The following is a 20,626-nucleotide window of genomic DNA, read 5'->3' on the forward strand; positions in this document are numbered from 1 at the left end:
ATTCAACACGTGTAGCTACATGTAGGCCTAACATTCAGATACATGCGGCGCAACCTGGCACGAAGCAGGAAGCAACTGGGAAGGCGCAGTGAAGCAAAATGGATGGCAATCACCAGAGGCCAGACTGTGAGCAGGGGCAGGCTCTCCCCACCCAGGGATCACAGTGGAAATGGATGGCGATCACTGAAGCCAGACTGTGAGCAGAGGCAGGCTCTCCCCACCCAGGGACCACAGTGGAAATGGATGGCGATCACCGAAGCCAGACTGTGAGCAGAGGCAGGCTCTCCCCACCCAGGGACCACAGTGGAAACGGATGCCGATCACCGAAGCCAGACTGTGAGCAGAGGCAGGCTCTCCCAACCCAGGGACCACAGTGGAAACGGATGGCGATCACCAGAGGCCAGACTGTGAACAGAGGCAGGCTCTCCCACAGTGTAACAAATGATGATCTATTATGCTTGTCTCAGAGGCACCCTGAGCTCTACCTCCTCAAAGCATGGAAAGCAAGCTTCTACAGCCTCATTCTAAATTTCAAAAACATGTGCATCTTCCCATATGTATCGAGGTTGTAGTTCAGTCACTCAGTCATGTCTGATTCTTTCGCGACCCCATGGACTGTAGCCCGCCAGGATCCTCTGTCCATGGGATTCTCCAGGCAAGAATACTGGAGTGGGCTATCATTCCCTCCTCCAGGGGATCTTCCTGACCCAGGGATCAAACCCACATCTCCTGCATTATCGGGCGGATTCTTTATCACTGAGCCACCAAGGAAGCCCAGCCATGTGTATACCTACACATAAATTCATCCACACAGATGCATTCACACCATCTGCACATGCATGAATATGTATGTGTACATGTGTAAATGTAAGTGCATGCATTTTAGCAAATTCTATTACATAAGATGAGAGTCAAACCAGTACTGAGCAAGGTAAAGACAGCACTAAAGCAGAAAGCCAGTTCTTACCGTGTCCCACATCACAACGTACACGTCTGTGCTAAAGGAATTGTTAACGTGCTGGGTAATGTAAAGATTGATGAAATCACAGAAGTGGTGATACATGTTAACACCTAGGATTGAAAGAAAAAAAGAAATTAATGTCCATTAACCCCAAAAGAAATGATTACACAATTTTTATTCTACCCCATCCATTTACAGTATGGTAGACTTTTAGCTGAAATGAATCAGTGGAAAATTAACAATTTTCTAAACATAAAATGATCATACACAAGTTGTCCTCAGTTGACAGATTGATTATGCTCAAACATTCATTTTCTAATCGATCATGTGAAAATTAGGAATGCCTTTTCCTTACACACTAAGAAATAAATGACCACTAAGTTCCCAGAAAAAGTAACAGAAGCTTCTTTAACTCAACATGAGAACTATAGAGCCATTAAGACTAATCACTATTTTTATGATCTTTTATTTTTAAAAATCAATCGATACCTGCTCATGATGGTACTGGCAACGATGGCAACTATTAACATTTTGGTATTTTTTCATTCCTGTCTCTTTTTCTCCTTTTAATCACTACTTATAATATTGCTTCTTGGGAAAACAGTAACCAGTTATCATTTAAAGAGCTGAAATCTCATGTCCTAATTAAAAGTGTAAGAACTCTGGACTCAGAAAAAGAGGTTGAAATTATGAGCAACATTCTCAGGTAAATCTGTAAATTCCAAAGCTTCAGCTTCTCTACTGGAAATAGGAAGTCAATATACTTAGATGCCAGCTTTTAGGTAACATACCTAAAGAAGACACCCCAGTGCCTGGCACAAGGGAAAACTTCAACCAGCTGGAGTGTGCTGGGTCAAAGAGGAAAGGGGAGGGTGGCGCTGCTCTTTGTAAGTTCCTAATTCTGGCATTCACGAGAAATAAATGTATAAATCTAAATGGGGTGAAATTCCAAGAACTGACACCTTAAAGGAAAGGTCAGTTAAAAGATAAACAGTGACTTACAAAAGCAGAAATCATAAAGTATTCTGACTTCATTCCTAGCAAATAATAACACTGTGTGTCAGAAACTAAGAGGAAAAAGGACTCCATTTATAAAAGTCAGGTCATTACAGTGTACGCCTTCAACATAAACAGTGCTGGATGTCAATTATATCTCAACAAAGGAAAAGGCAAAGAAAAAAAAAATTACTCCCTTTTTAGACCCGTATCTTAGGTGAATGTTTGGAAGGACTTTTTTATTTTCACCCAGAAAAATCCTGCCAAAGAGCACATTTTCAAATAAACAAGGAAAATGATGTCTTATGACAAGCCATCTCCTTTTCCCAGATTAGCACACAGCCCGCATTAGCTTCTCATGAATCGTTCAGCAACTTCATAGCACTTACTGAGGGAGACCAAATGTATAAAACAGCAATTGGTACCAGGAGGATTTATAAAAGAGGGAAAAAACGTAGGCTCTGTCCTCAAGAAACAGGCCCCACTTGAGTATTATTCTGTGGAATGCTCATTTTCTCAAGGTAACAGTTAATATGGGGGCGTCCCTGGTGGCTCACTGGTAGAAGAATCTACCTGCCAATGCAGGAGTCATGGGTTGGATCCCTGATCTGGGAAGATCCCACACGCCGCGGAGCGACTAAGCCTGGGCTCTAGAGACCATAAGCCAGAACCCCTAAAGCATTTCACCCCTCCTCCTCGTCCCCTCTCCCCACCGCACTACCCTAGAGTCTGTGCTCCGCAACAAGAGAAATCACCACCGGTGAGAAGCCCGGGCACAGCCACTAAACAGTAGTCCCCACTTGCCACAACTAGAGAAAGCCCGTGCAGCAACAGAGCCAGCACAGTCAAAAATAAATAAATAAAATAATAGAAGTTATTTTCTTTTAAAAAAGTGAAAACTGTTTGATGTATGTTTATGAGATTTGTTCAACTGTTTAAAAACAAAAGTTAATATGAGAAGGAACATGGGCTGATAGTGTTAAGTTGGAAGAAAAAGGCAGAGTTATAAACACAGGAAAGAAAGGATGCAGATCTACCCTCGCCTATTATTCCAACTTTATATTCTTTATTGCATAAGTAGCTACATAAATTCAACCATTTGCACATGTTCAACCCTTCCTCAGACAAATCAGTGTTTTCTTCGCTCCATTTTAATCTGCATATTTTAAAAATGTGCTGGGACCTTGAACACAGCATTTTTTTTACCTGCTTGCATTTCTAAAACCTAAACCTGTCTGATTTCTGAACCTCAGATTTTGTCATGTAAGAATTACGACTTCAGGAAGTGGAGCACATTAAAAATATGATCAATAAATTAGAGGAATTCTGAAATATTCGTGACAGGGGGCTCTCTATATTTCATCGTAAGCCCAGCCTCTCATGAATTTGGATGTGGTGTGGCACAGAAATCTCCATTTCTTGTAACGAGAAGGATAATAGGTACAATTTGTGTTTCTTCTCTCCAGGGCAGCAGGTTCACAAAGCAAAAGCTGTGCTTGCATGTGGAGAATTGGAAGCTTTAACTGTAAATAGGACAATAATTTTAACTTTTTTTTTTTTTTCAAGAATATATGCCAGGGCTAACTTCCAAAAGAATTTCAAGTTAGCTTCAGTCATGGAGACAGTATCCCAAAGTCCGCCTGAAGAGGCCACAGGCCTTCCTTTCCCACCTACACTGCATACAGGGCTCTTAATTTTTAAAAAGTTCTACTGAAGCACCAGCTAAATCAAGGGATTAGAGAAACCACATGGGGTAAATTTAGTTGCAAAAGGGGTACCCAGGCATTCTCCACTCATCTTTCGATTTTCACTGAGTTATTTGACAATGATATGAAAGTTTCTTTAGCACGCCAGAACATAAAACAGTGGGAAGTTCAAATTAGTTCACTTTTTCAAGAGAAGAAAGCAAAAAGTAAATCTACTGTTCAATGTCACCTTGCTACTGTTGTTCAGTCACTAAGCCATGTGTGATACTTTAAGACCCCATAGACTGCAGCACGCCAGGCTTCCTCATTCTTCATTATCTCCTGGAGTTGCTCAAACTCATGTCCATTGAGTTGGTGATGCCATCCAACCACCTCATCCTCTGTTGTCTCCTTCTTCTCTTGCCCTCAATCTTTCCCAGCCTCAGGGTCTTTTCCAATGAGTCAGTTCTTCACCATCAGGTGGCCAAAGTATTGGAGCTTCAACTTCAGCATCAGTCCTTCCAGTGAATATTCAGGGTTGATTTCCCTTAGGATTGACTGATTTGATTTCCTTGCTGTCCAAGGGACTCTCAAGAGTCTTCTCCAGCTACTGCAATTCGAAAGCATCAATTCCTCGGCACTCAGCCTTCTTTATGGCCCAACTCTCACATCTGTACATGATTACTGAAAAACCATAGCTTTCACTATATGGACCTTTGTCAGCAAAATGATGTCTCTGCTTTTTAAAACACTGTATAGGTTTGTCATAGCTTGTCTTCCAAGGAGCAAGTGGTTTTTTAATTTTGTGGCTGCAGTCACCATCTGCAGTGATTTTGGAGCCCAAGAAAATAAAATCTGTAACTGTTTCCACTGTTTCCCATGTATTTGCCATGAAATGCTTCCCAAAGTTACAGGAACACATATATCAGTAAAAAGGAACAAAGCCACATTAACCAATAAATAAAACAGACAAATTAACTTCTCACCTGCATCTAGTTTCATGAAGTAGGTTGGTTTTTCAATAACAATGTCACACTGAGCATCTTCTACAGGTCTGAACTTGAGCTCAGTGTAGCTCTGTAGCTCCGCAAACCTGGAATTAAGAATCAGGAGACGCTTTAAAGGGCTCCTCCTGTATCTCTTGTTGCAATACTGTAATTCAGGATCTGTTCATTAGGTGAGTTTTATTTCCAGAAAATACTCATAAACACATGTGAAACTTCTCAAACTTACTAATACTTATGCAGCTTGAAATCAATTTTAATGTTCAGACAAGAAACACAAATGATTTTAAATTTCAGCCTAATGTGCAAGAGCAACTGGGAACATTTCTGACAAAGAAGAAATTTCCACAGAGAGCTGGAAAAACAAAAAAATCTACCAGTAATGTGGAAAGATTCAGAAAGGTTTCTTGCAGTCTGGCAAGGCTCAGAAGGAACACTGACCCAGAGAAACTTTTTGGATTCTGAGAAAGACGGCATACCAAGACTTATCAAGTACCTTGGGAAAAACTGCAGACAACTACATTTCCCAGAAGAAAGAAAACTCTGTTTCTAGGAAAACCACTTCTGAAGCCACTTGGTACACAATTTTATTCCATACAAAAGAAGACAATCACAAGTTAACCTACAGATCATTTGTAAACTTTTTATCTTTGAGACTATATGTGACTTAAGACAAGTATCAAAGAGATCCTTTTAAAACACACATAATGCTAAAATATTTATTCCAGTGGTTTCAAAAATATGTCCACAAATTCTTCAATACTTCTTCCTTCCAGAGGAGGAGATGACTTCCCTGCCCTGGAGGGTGAGCTGGACTTAGTGATTCACTTGTAATGAACAGAATATGGCAGAAGTGATGGTAGTCACTTTCGGTGTGACCATTAGGGTGTAAATATAAAGACTAAGGCCTCTGTTTTGGGCCATGCTTACACATGTTCTCTCTCAGACAATATGATCTCGGGGAAGTTGGCTGCCAGGCTGTTGGCAGTCTCAGGGAGAAGTCCATATGGTAAAGAAATGACACCTCTAGCCAACAACCAGAGAAGAAAATCTAAAGATAACAGTTACATGAGTGAGTTCAGGAAACAGATTCTACAGGCCCAGCTGTGCCTGAACCCACAGCTAAGCTGCCCCCAAATCCTGGCTGTCAGAAACTTTGTGTGATAAAAAATTTCACTGTTTTAAGCTGCTAAATGTTTGAGTAATTTATGATACAGCAATAAATAATTAACATAAATATACCCTAGGGAACTATCATGATATCAAAAGATACTAGGAAACAAATATCTAATATTTGATTTTGGATCTCAGATATCGAAGTGTACTAGGAATAGAAACGCCCACTAGAAAATACGAACGCTTACTCCAAAAGTCTCTTATGTGAAGTTAAGATCTTGCACTGCAAACTCTAACATGCCACATAAATCTGTGAAAGACAGTTTTCCTCAACAGTTTGCTTAGCATGAACGTTTGACATCAAAAACGAACACTCAAAAAAAAAAAAAGAACACTCTTTGAGATAAATCTTAATATTTTTTTTGGATCTCTTTTTAAAGCAAAGGAAATAAAAGCCAAAATAAATAAATAGGACCTAAGTAAACTTCAATGCTACTGCACAGCAAAGGAAACCCTCAATGACATGGTAAGACAACCTAAAGAATGGGAGAACATATTTACAAATGATATGACTGATAAGAGATTAACATCTTAAATATATCAACAGTTCATACAACTCAACATCAAAAAACCAAACAACTCAATTAAAAAATGGGCAGAAGACCTGAATAGAAATTTCTTCTAAAGACAACACACCAATAGCCAACATGAAAAGATGATCAACATCACTAATGAAAACATGATCAACATCACTAATCATCCAGGAAATGCAAATCAAAATCGCATCTGTCAGAATGGTTATGAGGAAATATTACTGTACAACCCAGGGAATATAGCCAATATTTTATAATAACTAAGTATTGAGTATAACCTTTAAAAACTGTGAATCCCTATATTATATACTGGAAACTTCTATAATATCGTATATCAACTATATCTCACCAAAAAGAAAGAAAATGAACATTATGAGTGTCCTGTATGACTATAAAGGGAAGCACGACAGTTTCTAGGATGATGGGAACAGTTTCTTTAGTGACTGTGATAGTGGTTACATTTACCTAAACATATGATATAAATTTTACTGAGCTCTACATCCAAAAAAATAAAGAATGCATGAAGTACTGATAATATTCAAATGTGTTTATTTAATTACATTGTACCACATATACACAATGCAGTATTACTCAGCTATTAAAAAGGATGCATTTGAATCAGTTCTAATGAGGTGGGTGAAACTGGAGCCTATTGTACAGAGTGAAGTAAGTCAGAAAGAAAAACACCAATACAGTATATTAATGCATATATGTGGAATTTAGAAAGATGGTAACAATGACCCTTTATGTGAGACAGCAAAAGAGATGCAGAGATAAAGAACAGAGTTTTGGACTCTGTGGGAGAAGACAAGGGTGGGAGGATTTGAGAGAATGGCATTGAAACATGTATATTATCATATGTGAAACAGATCGCCAGTCCAGGTTCGATGCATGAGACAGGGTGCTCAGGGCTGGCGCACTGGGACGACCCCGAGGGATGGGAGGGGGAGGGAGTTGGGAGGGGGATTCAGGATGGGGAACACATGTACACCCATGGCTGATTCATGTCAATGTATGGCAAAACCACTACAATATTGTAAAGTAATTAGCCTCCAATTAAAGTAAATTTTAAAATTTAGAAAAATTAAAAAATATCATTGTACCAATGTCAATTTCCTGCTTTGGATTACTGTACTATGCTTATTTTAGATGTTATCATTAGGGGAAGCTGGGGTAAGGGTACAATGGAAATTGCTTGCACTATTTTTAAACTTCTTATGCTACTTTTGAATTATTCTTAAATGTCTATGACTCTAAAGTTATCTTAAAATATAAAGCTTTTAAAATCCCCCAACTCTCTAATTTCCAGAGATAGTAAATGTCTTGAGAGACCTAGTTTAATATTCAAAAATTTTTAAATCAAAACGTGTTCTTCAATCTATCTAAAGTTCAAAAAGCTTATGACAGGTGCTTAAAATCAGGGTAGTGTTTATCTTTGGAAAGGAAGATGGGGTTTGCATTTGGGAGACAGCCTGGGTAGATGATGGTCTAACTGTAAACCAGGTAAGAGTTACTCAAGTGGGCTTACTTTTTCAAAATCCAAACTGTACATTTCTCTATATGCTTGGTATCTGCTTTAATAAGTCTGTATTTTTTTTAAATGTATTCTCCAAAACACATGTAGCAATTATGAGGAGCTAAAAAAATTCATTTTTGAACTTTTTTGTTAGCAAACAGTAAACAGTATCACTTCCTAATATTTTATGAACACATACTTAAGTCAAATACAACTGATGATTCACTCTGGAGCCATCACTCCCCAGAAGCTCAGGCCAAATTATCCACAAATGGAGTCACATTTTCCATTTAGAGTCCCTACCAAAATTCGTAAGCATCAAAAATAAAGACAAATACTTCAGAAACATATTCTCCGCCCCTACCCCCCAAAAAAAATCTTACCAAGACTGCAAAGGGCTTTTGCGCTGACCTTGAGACATCAATGAACGAATATCAAGTTTACAGTGTCCTCCAATTTCCCCACTCTGGACAAAATCTTCCTTGAATCTAGTGGATAACAAAAAATTGAATTTGGAATTTTTTTTCATGACTCAGGCACACAGGTTATAATTAAAGTGGTCTACCAATTTCCAAAATCAGTTTCTCATTAGAAGTTAACTCTTACAATAGAACATTTCAAATTTCTACAAAGTAGCAAAATCATATCTAATGTAGCCATCACATAGCTTCATAATGATCAACTCATTATGACAGGTGTGGGTCATTCATCTCCCTCTCCCATTCTCGAACCTCCTAACCATATTATTAGGAAGCAAATCCAAGGCATAATCCTGGACCTGCAAATATTTCAAGATTTTCCTTAGATTTTAACATCCACTACTGAAGTACCTGTCATGGTTTCTCTTGATGTTTCTTAAATCAAGGTAGATATTGGTGGCTCTGCAGTACTGAAGGTAACGGGAACACACCAGACTTGAGTCATTCTGAAATAAGGTGGAGAAACAACAAAAAGATAACTGTGAGCATTAACACTGCAAGGACACACCCAGACTTGCTAGACATCCACACACTGTGATGAATACTTCCCAATGACACTTCTGTTTAAGAATTTTCCTCCCTGGGAGGCATTGCCCAAGCATACTTTTGCCAACTTGCACACTTTTAGGTTACTACAAAGAACTCCAAAATGTTCTATTTCTTTAATTTTCAAACTTTTAAGAGCCCAGAGTTGTATGGTTTATGGTTCAGTTTATCTTGATGAGAAAAAAAAAGGGCACTCAGAACCCTCACTACCCTCACAGCTGTGTGAAAAAGCATTTTCAAAGATGAGCCAAAGGAAACAAAGAAGAAGGCACATGCCACAGACCTTAAAATGCAAGACAGGAAGGGTAGTTTGTCAAATATGAGTTACTTTCAGCAAGGCTTTCGCCAGTAGTTTAGCAGTAAAGAATCTGCCTGCAATGTAGGAGATGCACGAGATGTGAGTTCAACCTTTGGGTCGGGAAGATCCTTTGGAGGACGGCATGGCAACCCACTCCAGTATTCTTCCCAGGAAAATCCCATGGACAGAGGAGCCTGGCAGGCTACAGTGCATGGCGTCACACAGTGCATGGCGTCGCAAAGAGTCAGACACAAATGAAGTGACTGAGTATGCATGCAGGCAAAGGAGTTTAAGAGTCAGCCATGGAGCCTGTTTCTACTTCTGCCAACTGTGCTGAAAGAGGCCTGAGATGTCAGAGGCTTGGGCGGAGCTCAGGAACATTCAGTTCAACTCAGTCGCTCAGTCGTGTCCGACTTTTTGCGACCCCATGAACCACAGCACGCCAGGCCTCCCTGTCCATCACCAACTCCTGGAGTTCACCCAAACTCATGTGTATCAAGTTGGTGATGCCATCCAGCCATCTCATCCTCTGTTGTCCCCTTCTCCTCCTGCCCACAATCCCTCCCAGCATCGCGGTCTTTTCCTATGAGTCAACTCTTCGCATGAGGTGGCCAGAGTATTGGAGTTTCAGCCTCAGCATCAGTCCTTCCAATGAACACCCAGGACTGATCTCCTTTGGGATGAAATGATTAGATCTCCTTGCAGTCCAAGAGACTCACAAGTCTTCCCCAGCACCACAGTTCAAAAGCATCAATTCTTTGGCACTCAGCTCTCTTCACAGTCCCACTTTCACATCCATACATGACCACTGGAAAAACCATAGCTTTGACTAGACGGACCTTTGTTGGCAAAGTAATATCTCTGCTTTTGAATATGCTATCTAGATTGGTCATAACTTTCCTTCCAAGGAGTGCATCTTTTAATTTCATGGCTGCAATCACCATCTGCAGTGATTTTGGAGCCCAAACAATTAAAGTCTGACACTGTTTCCACTGTTTCCCCATCTATTTCCCATGAAGTGATGGGACCAGAGGCCATGATCTTCGTTTCCTGAATGTTGAGCTTTAATCCAACTTTTTCACTCTCCTCTTTCAGTCTCATCAAGAGGCTTTTTAGTTCCTCTTCACTTTCTGCCATAAGGGTGGTGTCATCTGCATATCTGAGGTGATTGATATTTCTCCCTGCAATCTTGATTCCAGCTTGTTCTTCTTCCAGTCCAGCGTTTCTCACGATATACTCTGCATAGAAGTTAAATAAGCAGAGTGACAATATACAGCCTTGACGTACTCCTTTTCCTATTTGGACCCAGTCTGTCGTTCCATGTCCAGTTCTATCTGTTGCTTCCTGACCTGCATATAGGTTTCTCAAGAGGCAGGTCAGGTGGTCTGGTATTCCTATCTCTTTCAGAATTTTCCACAGTTTATTGTGATCCACACAAAGGCTTTGGCACAGTCAATAAAGCAGAAATAGATGTTTTTCTGGAACTCTCTTGCTTTTTCCATGATCCAGAAGATGTTGGCAATTGGATCTCTGGTTTCTCTGCCTTTCCTAAAACCAGCTTGAACATCTGCAAGTTCACAGTTCACATATTGGTAAAGCCTGGCTTGGAGAATTTTGAGCATTACTTTACTAGTGTGTGAGATGAGTGCAATTGTGCGGTAGTTTGAGCTTTCTTTGGCATTGCCTTTCTTTGGGATCGGAATGAAAACTTACCTTTTCCAGTCCTGTGGCCACTGCTGAGTTTTCCAAATTTGCTGGCATATTGAGTGCAGCGTTTTCACAACATCATCTTTCAGGATTTGAAATAGCTCAACTGGAATTCCATCACCTCCACTAGTTTTGTTCGTAGTGATGCTTTCTAAGGCCCACTTGACTTCACATTCCAGGATGTCTGGCTCTAGGTGAAGGGTGGACCCTAATCCTAAGTGCTTATGATTCTCTGGGGCTTTAAAAAACTATCACTGAGCCCTTTGCTGTGAGCCTAGCCCTGTATGGAGCATTTTTCAGTGTGGAATCTCATTTCAGCTTTACCACAAGTTATAAAACAGGCGTGGCTTTAAAGCAGAAGAAGCTGAACACGGAAAGGTTGGGTGCCCTTTCCACAGATCAAGATTTGAACCCCATAGTCCATTCTTCTCCTATTACCCCAAACTGCCTCCTGACAATGTGTTTATCACTGAGTGCAATGGGGTATGAGTGAAAGCACAAGAAAAAGATCTGCATTTTAATTCTAGAAAGATTGAAGGCAAAGGAGAAGGGAGCGGCAGAAAATGGTTAAACAGCATTACTGACTCAATGGACATGAACTGATGACATGAACTTTAGGAGACAGTGAAAGATAGGGAAGTCTAATGTGACCTGGTGCAGTCCTTGGGGTCACAAAGAGTTGGATGCAACTTAACAGCTGAACGACAACAACAACAGAATTGTAAAAGACCACACTTAGTAGCTGTGTGGTCTTCAACAGGTTGCTTAACATTTCTGAGGACTCAATTTTCCTCTCTAGTCCAACAGCACAGATAATACCTGCCCTGCCTATCTGTTATACTGTTCGTGAGAATCAAACCAGATAACATACTGAAAAGCTTTTTGCAAAATGTAAAGTGCCAAAAAATACAGAGCAGCATGGTGGGAGTGTATCACCTGTCCCAAACTACCAGCAAGGAAATTTATAAAGATGTAATTCATCAACTTACCTTCTTTAGTGTATGTTGGGGGGAATAATTAATGCTAAAACTAGAAATATTTGACCGACTTCAAAATATGACCATCTGATAATATGTGTGTGAAAACAAGGACATGGCTTCCAACTTGGTTTTGGAAGTTAAATAAAACTTTAAGCCAATAAATATGTGAGAGTGAGGGTTTCCTCTCATAGTGCCCTCTATCTTGTATTTATATTACAATCTAACTATTACGAGTGCAAGCAATTAAGAGGTGCAAAGTATTATGTATAAAACAAGCTAAAAGGATATATTGTACAACACAAAGAATATAAGCAATATTTGGAGTATAACTTTAAAAGCGTGAATCTGAAATCACTATATTGTATAACTGTAACTTACACAATATTATACATCAACTATACCTCAATAAATAAATGAATAAATAGATACCACAGGTATTTTTAAATAAACATCTTCACTTATGAAGGGGTTGAACATCCACCTTTTCCTTCGGCTGGCAGAGCACATGGAGCTCCTCCAGACGCTCTCCGGCGTATCCGAAGTCAGCTTGCTTCCAGAATATTTCCTGGGCTGATTCAAGAGTGTCCGTCCTGTTTGCAAACAAAACAATTCTGTGATTTTCAACTTTTTACTTTTTCTGGACCTTAAATTTTCTAAAGGTTACATTGCTAGAAGTCAGTCATTATTTTCTTAAGTAAACTATCATAATTTTAAAAATCTACCCTCACTACATGAGGTTACCAAAATAAGTTATTTATAGACTTACTCCCTGATAATAAACATACACAATGGAAATCAGGATCATTTGGAACTGAAGACAATAAACTGTTAATTACTGTATTTTCTTTGCCCCATTAACCCTGCCTGTATTGGAAATACTGATTATACTTAACTCTCTTCTCCAAAACCAAAGTCAGCCATCCATCTCTTTTCTTAGCATATGGTGAGGAGAAGTATTTTCTGTGAACCATACTGTTTTATCCCTCTGGCAGAGGAAATGAGAGATATTCCTGTCCCAGTGGGAGACAGTCAAAACAAGTGAAATTACTCATGAATGTGTAAGCAAATAACATCTAAAAGAATTATTATCTAATAGCAAAAGAGTCTAGCTGGGAACTGATGTTTCAGCATACACTGCAGAGAAAGGAGACAAGTATAGGGCAGGAGGGAAGTCCATCTTACCATCCCATATCCACATAGCTGCAAACAGGGTAACCAAATCTGAACTCTGGTCTGCAGGATTTCTCATAACCCCAGCAGTATTTCAAGTTTTCTAAGTATTTCTGGAACATAAGAGGTGTGTGTTGAGACTGGTCTACCTTCTGACATTCAGAGAGGACTCATAGATTTTTTTTTCCATGAAAAAAACAAATCTTTCTAGAACTTTCACTTTCACATTTTATAATACATACTCATGAAAGAGAAATAAGTAAATTCTAAGAAAAACAGTCTTGAGATTCTTAACAGCAATTATCTTTAGTCACCAATCCCTTCCCTACCAGGTCTGTTTTCCAAACAAAAGTCTGGGTTTTAGCTAGACTACCACAGATCATTTGAATTGGGATTTTTTTTTAATTAACATTTTTTATTTAATTATAGTTGAAATTTACAATGTGTTAATTACTGTTCTGTGGCAAACTGATTCAGTTATATATATATACACATGCACATTCTTTTCTTAAATCTTCTTTTGTATTATGGTTTATCATAGGATACCAAATACAGTTCCCTGTGTTAAACAGTAGGACCTCATTATGTATCCGTTCTGTATAGAGAAGTTTACATCTGCTAACCCCAAGCTCCCACTTCATCCCTCCCCCGACCCCCTTGACTGAACTGAAACTTCTTGAAGTAGCTTAAAGAAGTCAAGTGAGTAAACTGATTTTAAAATCAGCCCCAAGAGAGTCATAAAAAATGGAATTTCTATGACCAAAAGGATCACAACTAAACTGAATGGATCAGCAGCTTTATTGATTGATCAGGACCAGCAGAGATCTGGGAATACTTATAGCTCCCTAGCCCTTGGGGGACACACAACTGCTGCAGGCCAGGAGGTTGTTCTGTGGGGCCCGTGGGGGCAGTGCCAGCTGGCTTCCCAGCCCAGCCTGTCCACGTGCTTCCTGTGCCAGCACCATGGGAAAGGAAATGGCTCACAATGCCCCGCTTTGATCTCTGAGGCCTCGTGAGATGTCTGAATGGGCTCCAATTTGAAACCTTTCCAACAACTCTGAAACAGAAGGAAGGCCACACTAACAGTCTTAATTATGGAGAGACAGAGGTGTAGGTGTTATTATCAAAACGAAGTGCTGAGAGATCCTCTTAAGTGCAATTTAAGAAAAGAGAGGTGTGAAATTCTTCAGTTACTTTTAACTACATATTCTTTTCTGCATCAAATCTAATTTATTTCATTTACAGACTAAACAAACCATACAGACTGCCTATTTCTTTTACTAGTGATTTAGATTTGTAATCTTACCCTTGTGAGCAGGACATACTCTAAGCAAAGTTGAGTCCTAAGAAACATGAGATGAAATACAAACATCGACTGACCCACAGTTACAACCAGAAGTCTACCTGCAGATTCAAGTTATGATGGAGGAACTAGTAAACCAGCCCCAATTGCAACCTTTTAAAAATATGCAAGAAGAGGAGAAATAAGATTTACCTTATAAGGACAATGTGAGTCTTTCCTGCAGACTGTGGCAATATGCCTATTATTGTGCAAAAAGAAGGGAATATGCTCTTCCGGCAGGCGGAGGCTGGCATAGTTGAACAGAGGGGTGGCTGGAATGCCATTGGCCTGGGGAGGAGCCTTGTCTTGGCCACTCAGGGGGACCTCAGGAAGCAATGCTCCAAAGACAAGCAGCATGAACATAGCAACCTCCAAACCTAAAGGTCAAATTGATAACATCTTCATTAAGACAGAGCCTTCAAAGTCAAAGGGGTTAAATTAACTTCACTACTTTACTGAATAATGTTCTTTTACTCAACAAATACTGATTGTTGTAGGCCAGGCACTGTGTCAGGAGCTAGGTATATGGTGGTGAATAAAACAGGAAAGACCACTGCTTTCATGGAACTTAGAAGCTAGTGCAGTAGATATAAACAACCAAATAAACAACTTCAGATAATGACAAGGGCTGTGAATCAAATAAACCAAGGGCCAGCACATTTTTTCTGGAAAGAGCCAGGCCGTAAATATTTTTGGCTTTATAGGTCAGATAGTGTCTGCGCCCATCAGGAAAGCAGCCATAGTTCTGCTAGGAATGGGGGGCTGTGTTCTAATGAAATTTTATTTACAAAGATGGGAGGAGCACCTTGACAGGACCCTGTTTGCTGATGCCTGAGTAAGTCAGGTAATATGATAGACAACATAGTTCGCTAGTTAAGCATGCAGACTTTGAAGCTAGGCCACCTAGGTTTGAATGTGGCTGCAGCTAAGAAGAATGACCTTCAGCAAGTTATTTAACCTTGCTGTGCCTCGGCTTTTCCATCTGTTAAATGGAAATCAGAATAACCCTTTCTCATAGGACTCCCCAGAGGTAAATATTGGCAACATGTCTAGATATACCTGGCATGTTAAATGCTATGTTAAGTGTTTCTTAAATAAAAGTTTAAAGCTACACGGGATGGGGCAGGGTTGCTAAGTAACATTTAAGCTGAGATCTACATGATGCGGATCCAGGAAAACATGCCAGGAAGAAAGAAGAAAGGAAGTACAATGGGTCCAAGCAAGTGTGTACCTGCTGGATTAAAACTAACAGTCACTGAAGTATGTGAGAATATGCAGCGTGCCAGGTACTCTGCTAACTACAAGGAGGCAGCAGGAAACTCCTAAGCCCTTGTGAAACTTTTCTTTCGCTTGGTGTAAGAACAATGATATTAAGAACTAAGACTAAGAAAACTCTAGGAGTGAAATCCAGACAGTCTGCCTCAGAGCTGTACCCTTAAATTCTCTCCATCTAGCTTTAGCATTGAGAAAAGAGATAATGGTCATGAACCTTCCTGCATTTCTAACTCATCCCAGAAGGATTAAATCTCTTAAATCAGATTTTTTTCTTTGTATTTCACAGGTAATAAACATGTCATTTGGGGTTCATTTTAGTGATATATTTGCTCTAGTTTTTCAAAGGGTCTCCCCACCAGATGATAAAGCTCTAGTACATATTAGTTGCTTCCCAGCAGGGTCTGCTGTCACTGAAGCATACTGGAAAAATCCAAAGTTCAAAATCAGCTTTCAATGAATATGGCTGATGGAGACGGGGCCTTTAGAAACAGACTGCTATGTTCAATCACGTCTCAAGTTCCAAGATCAAGCAATCATAACTGAACGGTTGGAATGCCAAGAAGAAATCCTTTTCCCCTCTGCAGTAAATATAATTGTTCTTTTAGGTATCCCTAAAGAGTATCTTGTTATTTGTAATAAAAGTCACCTGAATTAATATTTTAATTGAGACTTTTACCCAACTGTGAGTTCATAACAATTTCACAAAATTTAAAATACACATTAATAGTAACAGTGACTCTAATTATAATGAAACATTTACCTCTTTAATCCTCAGAACCACCCAGAAGTTGCTGTGATGTTTCAGGTATCTAAAATCTGTCAGAAATGAAACACATTGCCTTAAAAAGATGTCAAAGAAGACTTTTGCATCCCAGTGATATTCTGAATTAAAAGAAATATTGAGAGAGAAGATAATGAGATAATCTGTAAGCAGAGGGTCTGGCATTTAGTGAGATAAGCCATAACCAGAAGGCCTGGCTTATAAAACCTTTCTCTGCCTTAACAAATATAAGCTACTAAAAGTGAGGTAGCAGGTACAATCCTCAACACAGTAACTTAACAGAAGAGATTCTAAGAGCGAGCAGGAAGGAGATGACCCACTTCATACAGGCACCATCTGGTACAGGCCAACAGGACACTCAGCATTTCCAAGAGCAGACAATCCGCTGGTTCCCACCACAGTAACCCGACTCACCGAATGCAACTGCTCCCTGCTTTCAGATTCAACAGGCAGAAGGGTCATTCTCTCCCAGAAACAGGTCAGTGTTATGACCAAGTTGACCTTTGGTTAGCCAAGTCCATTGTCCTCTACTGAGCTCTAGCCATAACTAAACGCATGGATCGGTAAACGATTTTTCCGCCAAGCGAAAAATCTAAAGGTTCAGATCAGAAACCTGGCTTTTGCAAAGGGCACGTACCCACTTGCATAAACTAGCAGGAGTGGCTGCTGTGCATGAAAGCACAACCCCAGGGCCTGACAGAGAGCCTTTCCAGGGTTGCGTCCTCTTGCAGGGAGAGCCCCTGAGGGACAGGCGGGCGCACTTCAGGAGATGGACGCTTTAGCAGCTGAGCTACTTTTTCCTTCTGCGCAAAGCTGCTGGTTCCCCGCCCGCCCCTCCCCCCCCTCTCTATGGGGATATCATGACTGGATTTCCACTGGCCTAAGGGGAGGGGAAAGGGAGAAAGCTTGAAAGCGAATGAGAGGTGAAACTCCGACAGTGACAAGGAACACAGTGGGTGAGATGGGGCAACACTCTGAGAGAGCTTGTAAAGTTTACAGAAGCCAGTGGACAGGTGAAAAGTTAAACGCATGTGAGACCCACAAGGACTCCTAAAACGGCTCGCCCCAACTAGCACTAGTTTTACAAGGCAGGAGGTTAGAAAGGGCCTGAGATGGCCAGGTGAGGTCCATCAGCGGTGCGCTGCAACGTCTGAGGAGCCAAAGCGGCGGGGTCGGTGGCGAGCGCCCTTCCGCAGCCATGATGCCGCGCTGGGGTTCGGGGCGCAGATTCCCGGGGACCACCCGCCCCCCAGCACCGCACACTGCACCCTCCCACCACAGACCTCAACACGCCTGGGAGGGGCCTGGAAGGAGGCTACGTCCCGGCCTGGGAAACCCGGCATGCTTCCCCGTGCCCAGCGGGCCCGGGGCCCCGCGCGCCGCGGCAGGCGCCGTAAAGGGGGCCGAGCGCTCGGTAACGGGAGGATCGGGTCGGCTTCCCCACGTCCTCCTTCTCGGCCCTCGGGCGATGGAAGGCGCGGGCGGACCCGTGGAGAAGCGCCAGCCCGCCGGGAAGCCGCGCCGGGAGCAGGCAGAAGCGCCCACCGCGCGCCCGAGCGAGGCAGAGGGCGGGGGGCGGGTGAAGATTCCGCGGACCGCGGGGCGAGTCCCACCTGGAGCCTGGGAAGCCGGGGCTGCGGAGGAGGCGGCGGCGGCGGCGGCTCGGGCTGAGGGAGTCGTCATAACCGGCGACTACAGCTCACCGGAAACCTCCGGCGCCGGAGCCGGGCCAGGGGGCGCCCGGGAGCTCCCGGGACACCTAGGCAGGGCTGTGCGGGAGCCGGTCCCCGCCCCGCATGGGGTCCTCGGGGCCGGAGCCGGGACCACGCGCGCATGACCTCACGCGGAGTCCAGGGGCATGGTCCGCAGCTCCCTGCGTTTCCCGCCAGGACGAGGACCTCTGTGCTGCGGCCCCGGCCATAGCGCCAGGGGAGGAGGACTTTAAGAAACTGGACTCTCCTCCTTGAGAGGTAGCGAAAAGGCCCTTAAGAGACACTGCGACCGGTTGCATAGAAAACCGGATTCTTTCCCTTCTTCCTTCCCGTTGCACTGAGGTGGAGGGTTACTGTATCCTTATTTAGGGTACAAGTTGCCGCCCTCACATTCAATCTCTGAGCCTGTTCGTAGTTGGCTGCACCTTCTGGTGGTGAGAATTCTTCGAAGCCTTGTACATTATATAGTAGTCCTCTTATCTGTGTTAGTGACTATCAGAAAACTCACCAGCTCAAATGTCACTTTGTGGAGTTTGACTTTTATCCTTTTATTGTAGTTATTTAAATTGCACTGGTTTATCTTACCGTACTTATTTGAACGCCCATCTCCCCACACTTTTACTTTTGGCACTCTCGGTCCATATAGTATACTGTGTAGTGTAGAGCACAGTAAAGTTGAGCATTAATGACTGCTTCATCTTGAACTGATCAAAGCTGATGTCATCATACATTTATGCTCAGACACAAAGTCACCGGTTTTAAGTACTATGATCATCAGAAAACACAACGGTTTGTTTCTAAATCTTTACATACTTTTCAAATAATCTTTTCAGATACTGTTTGGAGAACTGTTACAAGTTCCATTAGTAACCTGCTAAATGAGCCACATTATCTGGATTTCTTTTTTTCAAATAATCGCAATACAGAAACATGGTATTATTCTAAAGCAATTTACAGGACTAACTCATTTACTCTTCATGTAAGGTTTTGCTTCTAAAGGAACTACTGCTTTATTATAATTTCATACTTTGCCCACCCCTTACTAATAAGGGCAGTAGCCATAAAAAGTGCTTTCTCAGGTTACTTGCCACCAACCTATTTTGTCACATACAGGAAATACAACTTTTCTGTCAGTTGATTCAAAAAGAACACACAAGCTAGTTTGCCTCTAAGTGATATGCAATAAAGATGTAGAGATAGAGATATATAAGAACACATGAGAACAATATATGAAAAAGGCTTCTAAAAATAGTCTTATTACAAGAGCTGACAGGCCAATCCAACTGTTGCCAGGTGCACATAGTGCTATTTTAAATGGCTAACAATTAAGTTGTGGTCATTCAGACTAAGAGAAGACAAAATGTAAGGGGGTTTTAAGAACAAGAGGTCGAGTTCTATCATACAGTAACAGCCATTCTTAACATAGAAATTTCCCTCCCAAAATATCAATGTGAAAGTTTAGTTTAAATGATAAACTCAAATGTCTATTAATAGTAGACTGATGAATAAACTATAAAACACCCATACAATGCAGAGCTAGGCAGGTGTAAAAAAGGACTGAAATATATCACTATACCCTGCAGGATATATTAAGTGGAAAAAGCACAGTAGAAAAACAATGTGCAATATGCTATCACTGAGGAAAGGCAACATATATGTATTTATGTATATAAATTGTTATTTACAGATAGAATAACAACATTAAAATGATTACCTATAGGAAGAAGGAAGGAATATAGGTATAGGGAACAAAGAAGATAAGTTCTCCAAATATACATTGTATAGATGTGACTTTAGAATCAGTAAACATTTTACATTATAAAACAAAAGTAAATTTTAAGAAGTAATCCTTGAAAACTGACAGTAAAATGAAACAAATCCAACTGTCATTCAGTTGTGGCATTTACCACAACAGGGGTACTAAACCAAGTGACTCTGAAATAGAATCTGTACATTTTGGTGAAATGTACCTTCAGGATTAAGAGAATTACAATAAATCACAAACTGCTTTCAGAAGCCAAATTACTGGTGGCAGTGTTGGTTGGTTGGTTGGGATAAACTATTCAGGAGTAATTAAGATGGCGTCTTTGAAGCTAAAATTTTTGACATGCAGTATAGCTATAAGCCTGATGGAAGCTGTAGTTCCAAATTTGAATAAGTGTGAACTAACAATATATTTTATCCTTAAAAACAAATCTCTCCATCGTCTGTTGAAAAGGCCTAGAAACAACCAACCTGGTATTATAGCAAGAAACACTCCTTGTGCCCAGACTGTGATCTTGGCAAACACTTTCCCATTTAAGGAACATGGTATCCAAAGAAAAATGGATAAATTGGTATACCCAAAGAAAAATCATCTTAGACGTGGGGCAGGAAATGTACTAGAAAAATCTGAAAGATCTTACAGGAGGATGCAAGGAAGCAATCAAAGGCTATGAGGGTCATACCATAAGGACTCAGGAACC

The 20,626-nt window shown here is 41.0% G+C and overlaps 1 protein-coding gene across 1 annotated transcript in view; it reads right to left on the bottom strand.

The window, feature by feature from the left end:
* The window catches only part of EOGT (EGF domain specific O-linked N-acetylglucosamine transferase), a 37,728-nt gene extending 19,598 nt beyond the window's left edge, over positions 1-18,130 (bottom strand). The window contains exons 1-9 of the mRNA XM_052646696.1: positions 18,063-18,130; positions 16,429-16,484; positions 14,547-14,770; positions 13,064-13,164; positions 12,363-12,471; positions 8,702-8,796; positions 8,255-8,359; positions 4,629-4,735; positions 968-1,071 (exon numbers count right to left, since the gene is read on the bottom strand). Of these exons, the coding sequence (XP_052502656.1) occupies positions 968-1,071; positions 4,629-4,735; positions 8,255-8,359; positions 8,702-8,796; positions 12,363-12,471; positions 13,064-13,164; positions 14,547-14,756 (831 nt within the window). The 5' untranslated portion in view covers positions 14,757-14,770; positions 16,429-16,484; positions 18,063-18,130. The remainder of the gene's footprint in view (positions 1-967; positions 1,072-4,628; positions 4,736-8,254; positions 8,360-8,701; positions 8,797-12,362; positions 12,472-13,063; positions 13,165-14,546; positions 14,771-16,428; positions 16,485-18,062) is intronic.
* Positions 18,131-20,626: the final 2,496 nt, after the last annotated feature.

The sequence above is a fragment of the Budorcas taxicolor genome, chromosome 1 (assembly GCF_023091745.1).
Source record: "Budorcas taxicolor isolate Tak-1 chromosome 1, Takin1.1, whole genome shotgun sequence".
NCBI lineage: Eukaryota > Metazoa > Chordata > Mammalia > Artiodactyla > Bovidae > Budorcas > Budorcas taxicolor.